At 42.6% G+C, this 15,332-nt stretch overlaps 1 protein-coding gene across 1 annotated transcript; it reads right to left on the bottom strand.

Moving 5' to 3' along the window:
• Positions 1–203: 203 nt before the first annotated feature.
• Positions 204–2,935, bottom strand: LOC307018211 (frizzled-8-like). Its single transcript, XM_079648361.1, has one exon. The coding sequence runs from the start codon at positions 2,747–2,749 to the stop codon at positions 1,010–1,012; it is 1,740 nt and encodes a 579-aa protein (XP_079504487.1). The 5' UTR covers positions 2,750–2,935; the 3' UTR covers positions 204–1,009.
• Between the last annotated feature and the right edge of the window lie 12,397 nt (positions 2,936–15,332).

The following is a 15,332-nucleotide window of genomic DNA, read 5'->3' on the forward strand; positions in this document are numbered from 1 at the left end:
GATCTGGAGCTTTAATACAGCTAACACATCCCATGTGGTCCCAAAGGCAAGTTACAATTAGTTAAATTGAGATAAAGCTGCCATAAATCACCATTACGCAGAAATATATTACGTTGTTATGAAGCTGTGCACACCAGGCATAACAGCAAACCACTTTTTTCCCCCAGCTTGCAAATCTTGCGAGAAAAATCAGGAAGCAAAAATTCAATAAAAGTTGTTTTATTCTCAAAATAGAATTTTCTATCAAAGTGGAAATTATACATATTTACAATCTCGTAAAATGTCATATACAAATGTACAATATATGTACACCAATAATTATATAAATACACTTTTTTACGCGCTGATGCAACCCGTATATGAGACAGTATTAAGGCATTGATTAATGTACGTGTAGAATCCATCTCTTGCAGACAAAAAGCCTAATTTCCAGCAGAGCAGTCCCATTGTGGCTCTTATGTTTAAGACACAGCGGTTCTTTACAGTAAGAAGAAGTAGAGCCTCAGCTACACCATGTCACCTATCGACAAGGGGGATCTTGTCAGCTGTGCGCATTCAATTAAGCCCAGATAAGACTCTGCATTCTTCGTGCCAGGTACATTGTTCTGCTGCTGACAGTCTCATTATTTAAAGAGAAGCCATTAGGCGCTCATTAATGTGCTAATTACAACACGCTGATGGACAATCCCCATACAATTAGTCACCCCCCTCCCTCCTCTATACCCAATACCCTCTATTCAAACACATGGACGTCATTTGGATAAGGCAAGGAAGGAAGGAGCCCTTTCCTTAAGTAAAAGTCCAAGCTGAACTTTCATAGAGCTTAATTGACCACACATTTAAAAAAAGTTCACATTAGAGGAGTGCTCGTGGCAGTTTGGGGACACTTTGAATAATTTACCAAAACATTTATAATAAGTCCCCATACAAAGAGCGCTGGTTTTAAGTCTTTAGTGTCAAATGACATAAGATGCATTTGAGCCGATAAACCCCCCCCTTCCCTCTTTGTTCAAACCCGGGACAGTGGCATCTGTTTGGGGCAGGACACTGAGCTGGCTGTCCCCGATCTCCAGGTTAGTCCCGTGCTCACGTCACTGTACATGGAGCCCGCGGAGGCTTTACTCCCCCAGCAGCACCGCGTGCAAAAAGTCCTCCAGGAGTCCAAGGTTTTCCCGGACCAGATCCAGGCCCCAGATGTGATGCCCACCAGGAGGCACATAAAGTATTTCAACATGAACACAGCATAGTCCGGCCTCTGCCTGCTGGGGTCTGTCATGCACGTACAGTTGTGCGTAATTTCCCAAGTCTGTCTGTTGTGCTGCTCGTAAAAGTAACACGCCACTATTACAGTGGCAGGGACTGTGTATAAAACTGTGAAAACTCCTATCCGGATCATGAGCCTCTCCAGTTTGTCAGTCTTGGTGCCCCCCTGTTTGATTACACTCCTGATCCGGAACAGCGAGACGAACCCGGCCAGCAGAAACATGGTGCCGATGAACAAGTAGATCACCAGGGGTGCCAACACGAAACCTCGCAGGTTATCCAAATTCTGGTTGCCCACGTAGCAAATCCCAGCCACAGAGTCTCCGTCCACTGAGCTTAAAGCAAGTACTGCGATGGATTTGAGGCTGGGGATGAGCCAGGCGGCCAAATGGAAGTACTGTGCGTAACTGGCGATGGCCTCGTTCCCCCACTTCATACCAGCAGCCAGGAACCAAGTGAGGGACAGAATCACCCACCAGATCGAGCTGGCCATGCCGAAGAAGTAGATCAGCAGGAAGACGATGGTGCAGAGTGCCGGACCGGTGGTCTCATAGTGGATGTGTTCAGCGCCACTCTCCCTGTTGCACGCCACTTCCTCATGTCCAGCGATCAGCCTCACAATGTATCCGATGGACACAAACATGTAGCAGGCGGAGAGGAAGATGATGGGTCGCTCTGGATACTTAAACCTCTCCATGTCGATTAGAAAGGTCGCCACGGTTGCGAAAGTGGAGATGAAACACAGCACGGACCACAGTCCGATCCAGAAGGCGGTGAACGTCCTCTCTTCCTGGGTGAAGTAGGGGTTGTGGCACGGCATGGCGCAGTTCAGGATCTGTCCCGTCTTGACGCGGTTCTGCAGCGGGTGGCTGTCACCGGTCACTGTCACCATGGGCGCGCGGCAGAAGCACCCAGGCTCGCACGGGGACGCGGCTGGTTTGTGTTTCCCGGGGATCCCGCGCCCGTAGCTGCTCTTCTTCCTCGGGTTGTACGGCTTCACGGGTCTGTTAGTGGGTTTTGCCACAACAGGGGAAGCTGTGGTGGTCTGGCTCCGGTTGTAGTCCATGCACAGCACGTCCTGGTTGCCTTGCTCGGGTAGCAGGTCGCACCTCATCCGGTCCGGCCACGGGAACCCGTACTGCCTCATGAGGGGAGCGCAGCCGGCTTTAGCCCTCTCACACACGCTCCTACACGGCGGCAGAGGCTTCTTGTAGTCCTCCAGGCAGATCGGTGTGTACATGCTGCAGAGGAAGAAGCGCAGGTCCGGGGAACACTTTATCTCCACCAGCGGCCAAAACTGGTGCACCTCCAGCCCGGCTTCGTCCTGCGTGTCGTGGTTGAACTGGTTGGGCATGTAGGTGTGGTTGTAGCCGATTCCTTTGCAAAGAGGCACGGAGATGTCCTGGCACTGGAGCTCCTTTGCCGCCATGCAGCCGCGCAGGACGAGGGCAAACAGCACACACCATCCCGGGATGCTCCTCTCCATTTTCGCGTAGTGCCAGCGAACTTGCGCAGTTAATCCAGAGGTGCTGCAGAAGTCATGCTAGAGCGCAGAGAGTGTGTGGTGGTGTGTAATATCCAAAACAAGCGTGTCACTCTCACTGTCAGTCTGCTCTCTCTCCCTTTGTGTCGGTGTTACACAGTGACTCTGGTTGCATGCTGCACTGCTGGTGGGTGCGTTGGTTTTTATACGGGAGCAGCGAGGACACTCCCCCAGCAGGGCGGGGACGGAGAGAACAAGTCAATCAGGGGTTCCTAAAGGTGTTTGTTTAAAATGTTCACCCTGGAGGAAGGGTTATAATCACTTTGTCTCTGTTTACCCCCCCCCCCTCAGCCACACACACACACACACACACACACACACACACACACACACACACACACACACACACACACACACACACACACACACACACACACACACACACACACACACACACACACACACACACACACACACACACACACACACACACACACACACACACACACACACACACACACACACACACACACACACACTGCCCTTTACAAACAAGTCGGGGAGTTATAATACAATAGAGACATCAGGAAGACATTTAATTATTATGCAGACAGTGGGGAGTAAACTAACAAAACGTTACTGCTTATTAGGCTGGAAGGAAACAGGATGTGGCTAAATGCTCAATACTCATGATGCAAATTATACCATTAAGGACACTTTAAAAACAATGCTTGCCTGAAAGAATATGATGTTTCCTTACCCAACAATGTGTATCTCATCTCTTCTTATATCTGCTCATATTTCTTATAGCATACTTAATGAGGCATTGTGCACAATCTGCATTTGCTTGAAAACGAACTTTTTTAAGGTAAGAGAGTAACATTTGAAAATGTACATTATTATTGAAATATATTATATTATATATGATTATATTATGAATTTGACAAGAACCGTCCTCACAGCTGTTAATCATTCAACAGCAATATATCACATATTAAATCTCTGCATGCTCACTGCAGGGACACATCCCTCCTGTCTGGATAACAACATTATGTTTCATTAAGTGAACTGCAGAAAACTGCAGCTTCTGTCTTAAGTTTACTTGAAATAAAAACATTTTCTATGAAAACATACTCTTAAGTGCTCTCAGGACTTTATTCTGTTTAAATAAATATAATAAATATGTTATTTGAAAGTTCACCTGTCCTCTCTTTTGTAATTCTAGTTGTTCTGATGGTTTGTATATTTTTTCAAACATATTTAAAAACAGGAATGCATTTAGGTCAGAGAGTAAATTATTCAAAGCTCCCAACACAATGGCAGTAAATATGCGAAAAGAATATTAAAGTCCAAGTGTGTTTCTTTCCAACCAGTTCTATTTTGAGCCACATTTCCACTGTGGTGAGGATACAACTCAATTCTGTAAGATACATATTTTGGCTGTGACATGGTGATCCAATTTTCTGCCAAGTTTTGTGAAACGCATCAATTATTATTATTATTATTATTATTCATGAACAAATTGTTCCGAAAGCCACAAGGGAGCTCCAGGCTGATATTGTCCGTCATTCATACTTCAGCTAAGTGATTGACTTCCAGTGTCCCCTGCATCTGACAGGGTGTGTGAATGGATGGGGCCTCAGAGTTGAATAAACGTGTGAAAGAATGAGAGGAAACGTGTCAAATTGCTTTTGTGTGACAGTATGCAAATATGTCTGCATGTCTGCTGCATGCAAGAGAAACAGAGCGAGGACGTGTGTGTGTGTGTGTGTGTGTGTGTCTGTGTGTGTGCGTGTGGTAAGGGAGGTTAATGTGGTCTTGTTAGCCCACAGCGGGGGGTCGTCTCGGTCTAAATGGAGGAGGGGCTGTTTGTCTTAACGCTGGTGCCAATGTTTCACTCAGGGCATGCTGGGCCGGCGATTACTGCGATGCGCCACACAAACAGTACAGTAATGAGTGTGTGTGTGTGTGTGTGTGTGTGTGTGTGTGTGTGTGTGTGTGTGTGTGTGTGTGTGTGTGTGTGTGTGTGAGAGCTCAGCCTGAAGGAAATAAGCTAACATGGGCAGATACAGCATTGTGATAGCACTGATTAAAGTCATTCACACTTCTTATTGGATTTATCAGCTTCAAATGGAGTCTGTTGTCAGACAGGTTTCCAATGCTCAGGATTTATCAGAACTCATTAACCCCGACCTCCACTATTTGCTAAAGGATGCTTGTTTTGCCTCAGTGTGGGGTCCTATAGCTGGGTGGGGTGAAGTGTGAAATTATGATTTTGAGGGTCTTGGGTAAGCTGACAATCACCAATGAGTTTCTCAATTGAGTTAAAGATACTGTCATATAACTTCTTAGCATTCAATGTCTGCTCCTGTAGGGCACATATGAGTCATTTGGCTGAAAAGTCAGACCAAACTATTTTAAAACAATGCCATTTGTATCTTCCAACACGCATCAAACACAAACGCGTGTGGTTGGGTTTTCTTTTCAAGTCAAGCCAGGTTAGTTTTATTTGAAAAGCCCCCACAAGTCACACATTAATCTCCAAGTCTCTACAATCAAACATACAAGGAAATCCTCACAAAAATCCTCAAAGGCACCTCTCATTTCTTTCCTCCTTTATGTACACGCCAGGTTCTTTTAGAGCTTACAGTTCACCCTTATGGAAAGTGAGCTCAAAAGTGCTTTGACAGTCTGAGATTAAAACAGGGATCTGTCAACTTCAAGGCCAAATTATCAACCTTTCGAAAACTATGAAGATTAATTTGAAAAACCTCACAAAACCAGGTACTTCAAGCTGAAGCCAATACACAGAAAAGTACACCAGAATCACCCAATGGATACGTTGGGGGTTTCTGGCACTCCTTTTTGGCTCCAGAGAGAGAACTGATTGATAAATTAGCAAATTATTCAACGTTTCACTCACAACTCCAGTGTGTACAATACTTTCTTCTCTCAAATGTATTTATCTCAACATCTAGGTTAATCCATCTAAATGATTTGTCTCTAAGATATTTCTCTTTACTTTTAAGATAATTTGAATTATTTCAGGCTACAAGAATGACCTGTTAATGTAGGCCAGTCTCAATAAATAACAAAGAAGACCTTTAACCGGCACTTTTCTAATTTTGTCAGGAAGATTTAAACTTGAACTGAAACTCTGCTGCACGGTCCCCTCGTCCCTTGGAAGAGGCGGAGAGGAGGGTGTTTTTCATCTGCTGGTGGACTACCGGAGAACAGCAGGAGCACACGCTTGCCTCGGTTATGGCTAGAAAGGATCCGTCTAGTGTAAAACTCTCGCGAGAGTTTGCAAGTCACGTGGCTGAATGTTTACGTTTGGCAGGCAGCCTTTCAGTTACGATCGTTAACATCAGTGGGCCACATCAAATGATCGTGAGAAGCTAAACCATCTATTAATTATGTCAATGACAGGGAGTGTGATTGTTGAAATAGGGTGTTAGTGGCCTTGCTGTTCAAAGAAGAATGACAACACTGTAGATCACCAACACTATGGTTTATTTTTTATTCACAGGCAAGTCAACATTGTCACAGTAAAAGTCCCAAGATAGCTCCTGGTGCAATAAAATGTTCCCTTTCAGTGTTTTACTATTATCCTGCAGCATGAATGTGTATGTTGCATCATGTCACTGCTGTAGATGTTTTTTCCGAGCCGCTCCAACGAGAGTTACAACGAGAACGTGACGTCATATTTACACTAGACGGATCCTTTCTAGCCATAACCGCTTGCCTCGGGGAGGGAGAAAAAGAGCCAGAGCGTCCACAGCGGAGAATAAACAGAAGGGCAACCATGGCAACCATGCACGGGAAGTCTTCTTCGCTGCTTTTGTGGCAGGACTACAGCGCCACTTACAGGCCTGGCATATGTACTTACAGCATCTCCAGCGTCTTCCAGCGGTCTTGTGTGGAAGGACACGTTTCCGGTGCCTGTTTCGTGTGGACGGAAGACTTTTTTGATAACGATTGCGCGGTCCGTTTGCGTTATCGTCCTCGTGTGGCTCCAGCCTTAATGCACCAAAGGAACCTGTTCACACTGTTTTCTCTAAATCTCTGCAAGCAGTTTGGAGAAATAAATGGGTTGTCTAATTTTAACAGCTTAATATGACACCTGCATTTCACTTGTTTGTAAGATGTCACTATTTTAAGATACATCTACAAGCGACTTTGTGATCCAATGGTTCTTAATGGAAAGAAAGGAGGTGTTGTAGATTTGAGTTGATGTAGTAGTACATTACATTACATTGCATTTAGCTGACACCTTTATCGAAAGATATTTACAATAGGTGCAATAAACCTTAACAACTCAAGCTCAGAACAACTAGAAAAGTGCTGACAAACCATTAAGTGCAGGTGCTATTGCATTGTTATCTAATGTCCAAGGTGCAAGTGAATCAGGTGGGTTTTCAGTTTGGAAGATTTTGATACTTTTTGCTGTCCTGATTATATCAGTAGGAAGCCCGTTCCGTTATCTGAAGTCCTGATCAAAATTGATATCATTTTGCACACAGAGACTTTACTGCAGTATTTCCTCAGTGACACATTTGTAGCTTTGGTTGATCTTTACATACAAATCTTGCCTTGTGTCACTTCCAACCTCTCAACTCTACCAACTCATCATGTCGTTCTACTTTCATTACCAGCCAACATTTTGTCCCAACAGGTGGAAGGATTTTTGTCTCATGGAGAAATGACCCCCCTCCAACATTCCCATGCTCATGTACAGACAGTTTGGGCCCGATTCAGAAGCCTCACGCTGGGCCAGCCGAGCTGTGAAGCGCAGGTGAGAGCAGGAGGAAAACAGGTGCTTCCTCCTCCTCCTCCTCTTCCTCCTCCTCCTCCTCCTCCTCCTCCTCCTCCGAATAGCAGAGCATCGGTTACACCAATGGCTGTCCGTCAGAGTGGAACCCGTATTGATTAACAAGGAGATAGCACACACATCCTTTACTCAAGTAGAAGTACAGATACTCGTGTTTATAAATACTCTGGTGAAAGTAGAATTACTGACTAAACTTCTTTACTCAAGTAAAAGTAAAGAGGCTTTGAAATGTACTTCAGTAAAAAGTACCCATAACTAGCAGCTGTTTTAAAGAGTACCTGACCTCGCTTTAAATTAATAGAACAATAATGTCATTGTTAGCTAATGAATGTTTCCATGCTGAACAACGGCAACATGACAACGTTTTCATTGGTCCCTCTTCTTTAGAGAAGACCAGGAAATGATGGATACACGGATCGTGTTCAAATCAATAGGCACGCAATGACTCTAAATAATAATGATCACGCCACCCAACACACATTCAGACTAAAGGAACCAGCCTGTTTGGGAAATGTGAGAAGTAGAAAGTACAGGTATTTGAGTTCAACATGTAAGAAGTAGAAAGTACAGGTATTTGTGTTCAACATGTAAGAAGTAGAAAGTACAGGTATTTGGGTTCAACATGTAAGAAGTAGAAAGTACAGGTATTTGAGTTCAACATGTAAGAAGTAGAAAGTACAGGTATTTGGGTTAAACATGTGAGAAGTAAAAGTAAAAAGTCGTACTAGTAGTGGAGTAAAGTACTGATACCAGAAACATGTACTTAAGTACACTAACAAAGTATTTGTACTCCACTACTTCCCACCTCTGCCCTCCACCAACTGTCGATAGTGGGTCTAGGGTTACAAACCGGCCCCCTGCATACCACATTTAAAGGGGTTGGAAATGGAATTACTGCATCTGTTTAAGAAGTCGATTTCTGCATTCTCCGAGCTGCCCACCCCGCCACTCCTTTATCTAAACCTCCCTTCTCTCCTCTCCTCTCGTTCCCCCTGATTCTCCCAGGGCTCTCAAAGTTCATGACGCCAAAGAAAAAGGCGAGGGAGGAAGAGAAAGGGGGGGGGGGGGGGGGTTTCTCACAGAGTTACTGAGGCGTGCTGTGAAACTGAAATGTTTGTCTTTGTAACCTCCTCATGGGAAGGTTGGCCCTCTGATACTCTCAAAGTCTGCCGTCCTTCCGATCATATAAAGTGTCAGATTTGAGTGGATTGGCATTGTGTTGATTATTTTGGGGTATTACGGGGTACACAAAACCAAAATCCATTCTCTAGAGCTGCCAGCCAATCAGAGAAGGTCAGTACAGTTCTTTTTAGGAGTGAATGCACTTGGGAACCATTTTTGGCGCGACTTTCCAAAAAGCAGCAACTTAATGACTTCCTCTGATGCGTCCGGAGTTAGGCATTCATTGATGTGATGCTGCAGGTGTGTGTGCTTAAGTGATGTTTGCTGGCTGCCTCCCTCCTCTGCATAATAACAGTCCACCTGCTGGAGGTTAATGGAAGACGAGGATACAGTTCGACATCAAAATCTGAATCAGAATCAGTTTTAACGCCAAGTAGGTTTACACATATACGAATTTGGTGTAAAATGGTGCAAGCATAAACACAATATGAGCTATTTAGTCATGTAAAAATAACATTATTATAAACACACACACACACACGCACACACACACACACACACACAAGCACGCACGCACGCACGCACGCACGCACGCACGCACGCACACACACACACACACACACACAGAACAATTTGAAACATTTCCCGCTCTTATGTGCCCATCCCCCCCCATGGATCACACCTGGCACACGCAATACATGTTCAGTGTCTATTCTTTGTATATGTACTGCAGTTCTTCATGTATACCAGTAGTCTGATACAATACTTACAGTTTGAAAGGGTGTTAAATGAAATTTGGTGATGATTAATGTTTTTTGTGTTAATGTAATAGCAGTTAAAACAGGACCGGTCGAATTTGACCGCGAACACCAAACACTAAGACAATAGGAGGGTTAACCCAACACAACAATACTTAATTGTCCTATTGTCTCACTTTGCTTCTAACTAACCTCGTTTCATTGAACCTCACATCTCCATGTCTGACTGGATTTCAATGAATATTTAAATAACGTGTCGCCTCGGTCCCCAGCGTATTATACGTGATTCAAAAGTTAATATCGGAGAGGAGGCCTGAGTGTAATGAGATCTGACGTACGACTTCAAGATAAGACGTGGAGGCCCCCCTGACTTATGAAGATGTTTACTTTCTTTAAGTTTGGTCGCAGGCTTTTAGACGCCACCCTTGATCTCAGAGGGAATGCTGCTGTCAGCGAGTTCTCACCGGCTGGATAAATAATCAGTGTATAAATAACTATACGGAGAGAAAAATCTATGCATCCATTTCGGTGCAAATATACAATTATTCCATAGATGATCCAGACTTGGGAAATGTCATTTAGTCAGATGGTGTCTCACTTAAAACAGATTGTAATATCTATATGAGAACTCATTTTTCGTGCCAGAAATCTGACGGATACGGTTGACATTTTCATCAGACTTAAATTTTTGAGTGTTTTGTTTTGAGGTTTGATGACGCAGTAATAGCTTTGATAATTATGATTGTAGACATGCCTACCTCAAAATGTGAAAAGACAATTAGGAGAGGGCTCATAGCTAATTTAAAGAGGACATATTATGCACATTTTCAGGTTCATATCAGTATGAAGTGTCTCTACTTTAAAGAGTCCTCTCCTGCTGATGATCAGGTGTAGATCAGGATGTAGTGTCTCTACTTTAAAGAGTCCTCTCCTGCTGATGTTCAGGTGTATATCAGTATGTAGTGTCTCTACTTTAAAGAGTCCTCTCCTGCTGATGTTCAGGTGTAGATCAGTATGTAGTGTCTCTACTTTAAAGAGTCCTCTCCTACTGATGTTCAGGTGTATATCAGTATGTAGTGTCTCTACTTTAAAGAGTCCTCTCCTGCTGATGTTCAGGTGTATATCAGTATGTAGTGTCTCTACTTTAAAGAGTCCTCTCCTGCTGATGTCCAGGTGTATATCAGTATGTAGTGTCTCTACTTTAAAGAGTCCTCTCCTGCTGGTGTTCAGGTGTATATCAGTATTTAGTGTCTCTACTTTAAAGAGTCCTCTCCTGCTGATGTTCAGGTGTATATCAGTATGTAGTGTCTCTACTTTAAAGAGTCCTCTCCTGCTGATGTTCAGGTGTATATCAGTATTTAGTGTCTCTACTTTAAAGAGTCCTCTCCTGCTGATTTTCAGGTGTATATCACTATGTAATGTCTCTACTTTAAAGAGTCCTCTCCTGCTGATGTTCAGGTGTATATCAGTATGTAGTGTCTCTACTTTAAAGAGTCCTCTCCTGCTGATGTTCAGGTGTATATCAGTATGTAGAGTCTCTACTTTAAAGAGTCCTCTCCTGCTGATGTTCAGGTGTATATCAGTATGTAGTGTCTCTACTTTAAAGAGTCCTCTCCTGCTGATGTTCAGGTGTATATCAGTATGTAGTGTCTCTACTTTAAAGAGTCCTCTCCTGCTGATGTTCAGGTGTATATCAGTATGTAGTGTCTCTACTTTAAAGAGTTCTCTCCTGCTGATGTTCAGGTGTATATAAGTATGTAGTGTCTCTACTTTAAAGAGTCCTCTCCTGCTGATGTTCAGGTGTATATCAGTATTTAGTGTCTCTACTTTAAAGAGTCCTCTCCTGCTGATTTTCAGGTGTATATCACTATGTAATGTCTCTACTTTAAAGAGTCCTCTCCTGCTGATGTTCAGGTGTATATCAGTATGTAGTGTCTCTACTTTAAAGAGTCCTCTCCTGCTGATGTTCAGGTGTATATCAGTATGTAGAGTCTCTACTTTAAAGAGTCCTCTCCTGCTGATGTTCAGGTGTATATCAGTATGTAGTGTCTCTACTTTAATGAGTCCTCTCCTGCTGATGTTCAGGTGTATATCAGTATGTAGTGTCTCTACTTTAAAGAGTCCTCTCCTGCTGATGTTCAGGTGTATATCAGTATGTAGTGTCTCTACTTTAAAGAGTCCTCTCCTGCTGATGTTCAGGTGTATATCAGTATGTAGTGTCTCTACTTTAAAGAGTCCTCTCCTGCTGATGTTCAGGTGTATATCAGTATGTAGTGCCTCTACTTTAAAGAGTCCTCTCCTGCTGATGTTCAGGTGTATATCAGTATGTAGTGTCTCTACTTTAAAGAGTCCTCTCCTGCTGATGTTCAGGTGTATATCAGTATGTAGTGTCTCTACTTTAAAGAGTCCTCTCCTGCTGATGTTCAGGTGTATATCAGTATGTAGTGTCTCTACTTTAAAGAGTCCTCTCCTGCTGATGTTCAGGTGTATATCAGTATGTAGTGTCTCTACTTTAAAGAGTCCTCTCCTGCTGATGTTCAGGTGTATATCAGTATGTAGAGTCTCTACTTTAAAGAGTCCTCTCCTGCTGATGTTCAGGTGTATATCAGTATGTAGTGTCTCTACTTTAATGAGTCCTCTCCTGCTGATGTTCAGGTGTATATCAGTATGTAGTGTCTCTACTTTAAAGAGTCCTCTCCTGCTGATGTTCAGGTGTATATCAGTATGTAGTGTCTCTACTTTAAAGAGTCCTCTCCTGCTGATGTTCAGGTGTATATCAGTATGTAGTGTCTCTACTTTAAAGAGTCCTCTCCTGCTGATGTTCAGGTGTATATCAGTATGTAGTGCCTCTACTTTAAAGAGTCCTCTCCTGCTGATGTTCAGGTGTATATCAGTATGTAGTGTCTCTACTTTAAAGAGTCCTCTCCTGCTGATGTTCAGGTGTATATCAGTATGTAGTGTCTCTACTTTAAAGAGTCCTCTCCTGCTGATGTTCAGGTGTATATCAGTATGTAGTGTCTCTACTTTAAAGAGTCCTCTCCTGCTGATGTTCAGGTGTATATCAGTATGTAGTGTCTCTACTTTAAAGAGTCCTCTCCTGCTGATGTTCAGGTGTATATCAGTATGTAGTGTTTATACTTTAAAGAGTCCTCTCCTGCTGATGTTCAGGTGTATATCAGTATGTAGTGTCTCTCCTGGGACATGTCTCCATGCTTTAATGTTCAAAAAGCTCTTTATTGTTCTCATGCTGCCTGTGCTGCAGCACCTCTTTTCACCCTCTGTCTGAAACCAGAGGCCAGTCTGCTCTGATTGGTTAGCTGGCTGGCTCTATTGTGATTGGTCAACCGCTTAGAGATGTCCCGCCCCTTTACGTACAACGTTTTGGAGCGCTAGCCAATCGAAGCGAGTGTTACATAGTTATGTCACCATGTTCCAGAAGTTTTGGATTTTAGCCTTTCAAGACCATTGACATGCACACAAACCTATAAAACACACTACAGGAAAGGGAAAACCCCAACAAGCATTTTAGGGCATGTGAATAGATTTAGTATTACTATTGCAAACAAAAATATATTTATACAAATTGTGGAATGGCCCTATTTATTTTTCTGTATTTACAATTGTATAACCCGCATCTGTCTTTTGCGTGCTTTCTAGTGAAGATGGCTTACATCTTTTAAAGTTGGTCTCAAAAGAAAGTGTTTTGAGTGTGTTGTTATGGAGATGGCGTGTTCATTTTACGAGGGGAAATTAAAGACGCTATTCATTTAAGTCCATGTTGCTGCTTCCGGTCAGTGATGGATGGAGGATTCCTTCCTTCCTTCCTCTACACTCAGGTTAGATTCCTCCACAGTTAGTGTGTGTTTACTTAAAGACTGACTAATAATCAGCCTGAGGTGGGATGTCAACCTTAACAGAATGCACACACACACACACACACACACACACACACACACACACACACACACACACACACACACACACACACACACACACACACACACACACACACACACACACACACACACACACACACACACACACACACACACACACACACACACACACACACACACACACACACACACACACACACACACACACACACACACACCCTGACAGTGTCCCTCTGTTGACAGTGTGTATTGTATTGGCTCACCTTCCTTCCGCTCATTAACCAGAGCAAACAGTGACACAAAACACTCCCATCCAATCAGTCTACTGCTGAGCAGGATCATGACAGCCACACACACACACACACACACACACACACACACACACACACACACACACACACACACACACACACACACACACACACACGTACGCACGATAGATAAGAGCTAATGGGTCTGAAATATAAAATAGGCTAACAGTTCTCGAGTTACACAAATAGAGGTTAAAGTAAGAGTTGATCTCTCTTGTTAATTAAGTGCAGAAAGAAAAACAGATTTTATTGGCAAAACTCCAGTGAATAAGGCAGGAGATAAGACAAGAATAAGGTGACATTATGAAGCTCTTGTTACTTCATTAAACTATTTACCCGGTGGACCCACTAATTGCCCCTATATACACTTCTAATGATATACCAGACCACAAAAACATATTGTATATTCCTGCCTTACAATTGCAATTACGTTCCACAGCAAAGAAGTTTGATAGCTACAACAACCCTAACCCTAACTACCAACACAACACACACACATTTGAGTTATTTGTTCTTTAAACCACCATTAGTATAGCTTAACTGATAAATAAAGTGATGCAAAACCCAGGGAGAACTATTGAAAAAAATACAATGTTAGGTAAACGGGCCTCATTCATTGGTAAAAGATAATTGAATAAGTTATAAAACTGAAGTCTTCTTTCATCAGGGGGTGAAACCAGCTGCCATGTCTGACCATTTGTGTCTGTGTGTAGAATCCCTCCGTACTGCACAGATGGCAAAAGTACACACATACTTTACTCAAGTAGAAGTACAGATACTCGTGTTTAAAAATACTCTGGTGAAAGTAGAAGTACTGACTAAACTTCTTTACTCAAGTCAAAGTAAAGAACTTTGAAATGTACTTCAATAAAAAGTACCCATAACTACCAGCTGTTTTAAAGAGTACCTGATCTCCCTTTATATTAATAGAACAATAATGTCATTGTTAGCTAATGAATGTTTCCATGCTGAACAACGGCAACATGACAACGTTTTCATTGGTCCCTCTTCTTTAGAGAAGACCAGGAAATGATGGATACACGGATCGTGTTCAAATCAATAGGCACGCAATGACTCTAAATAATAATGATCACGCCACCAAACACACATTCAGACTAAAGGAACCAGCCTGTTTGGAAAATGAGAGAAGTAGAAAGTACAGGTATTTGAGTTCAACATGTAAGAAGTAGAAAGTACAGGTATTTGTGTTCAACATGTAAGAAGTAGAAAGTACAGGTATTTGAGTTCAACATGTAAGAAGTAGAAAGTACAGGTATTTGAGTTCAACATGTAAGAAGTAGAAAGTACAGGTATTTGTGTTCAACATGTAAGAAGTAGAAAGTACAGGTATTTGAGTTCAACATGTAAGAAGTAGAAAGTACAGGTATTTGAGTTCAAAATGTAAGAAGTAGAAAGTACAGGTATTTGAGTTCAACATGTAAGAAGTAGAAAGTACAGGTATTTGTGTTCAACATGTAAGAAGTAGAAAGTACAGGTATTTGAGTTCAACATGTAAGAAGTAGAAAGTACAGGTATTTGAGTTCAAAATGTAAGAATTAGAAAGTACAGGTATTAGAGTTCAACATGTAAGAAGTAGAAAGTACAGGTATTTGTGTTCAACATGTAAGAAGTAGAAAGTACAGGTATTTGAGTTCAAAATGTAAGAAG

This window comes from Notothenia rossii, assembly GCF_949606895.1.
Source record: "Notothenia rossii genome assembly, chromosome: 9".
Classification (NCBI taxonomy): Eukaryota; Metazoa; Chordata; class Actinopteri; order Perciformes; family Nototheniidae; genus Notothenia; species Notothenia rossii.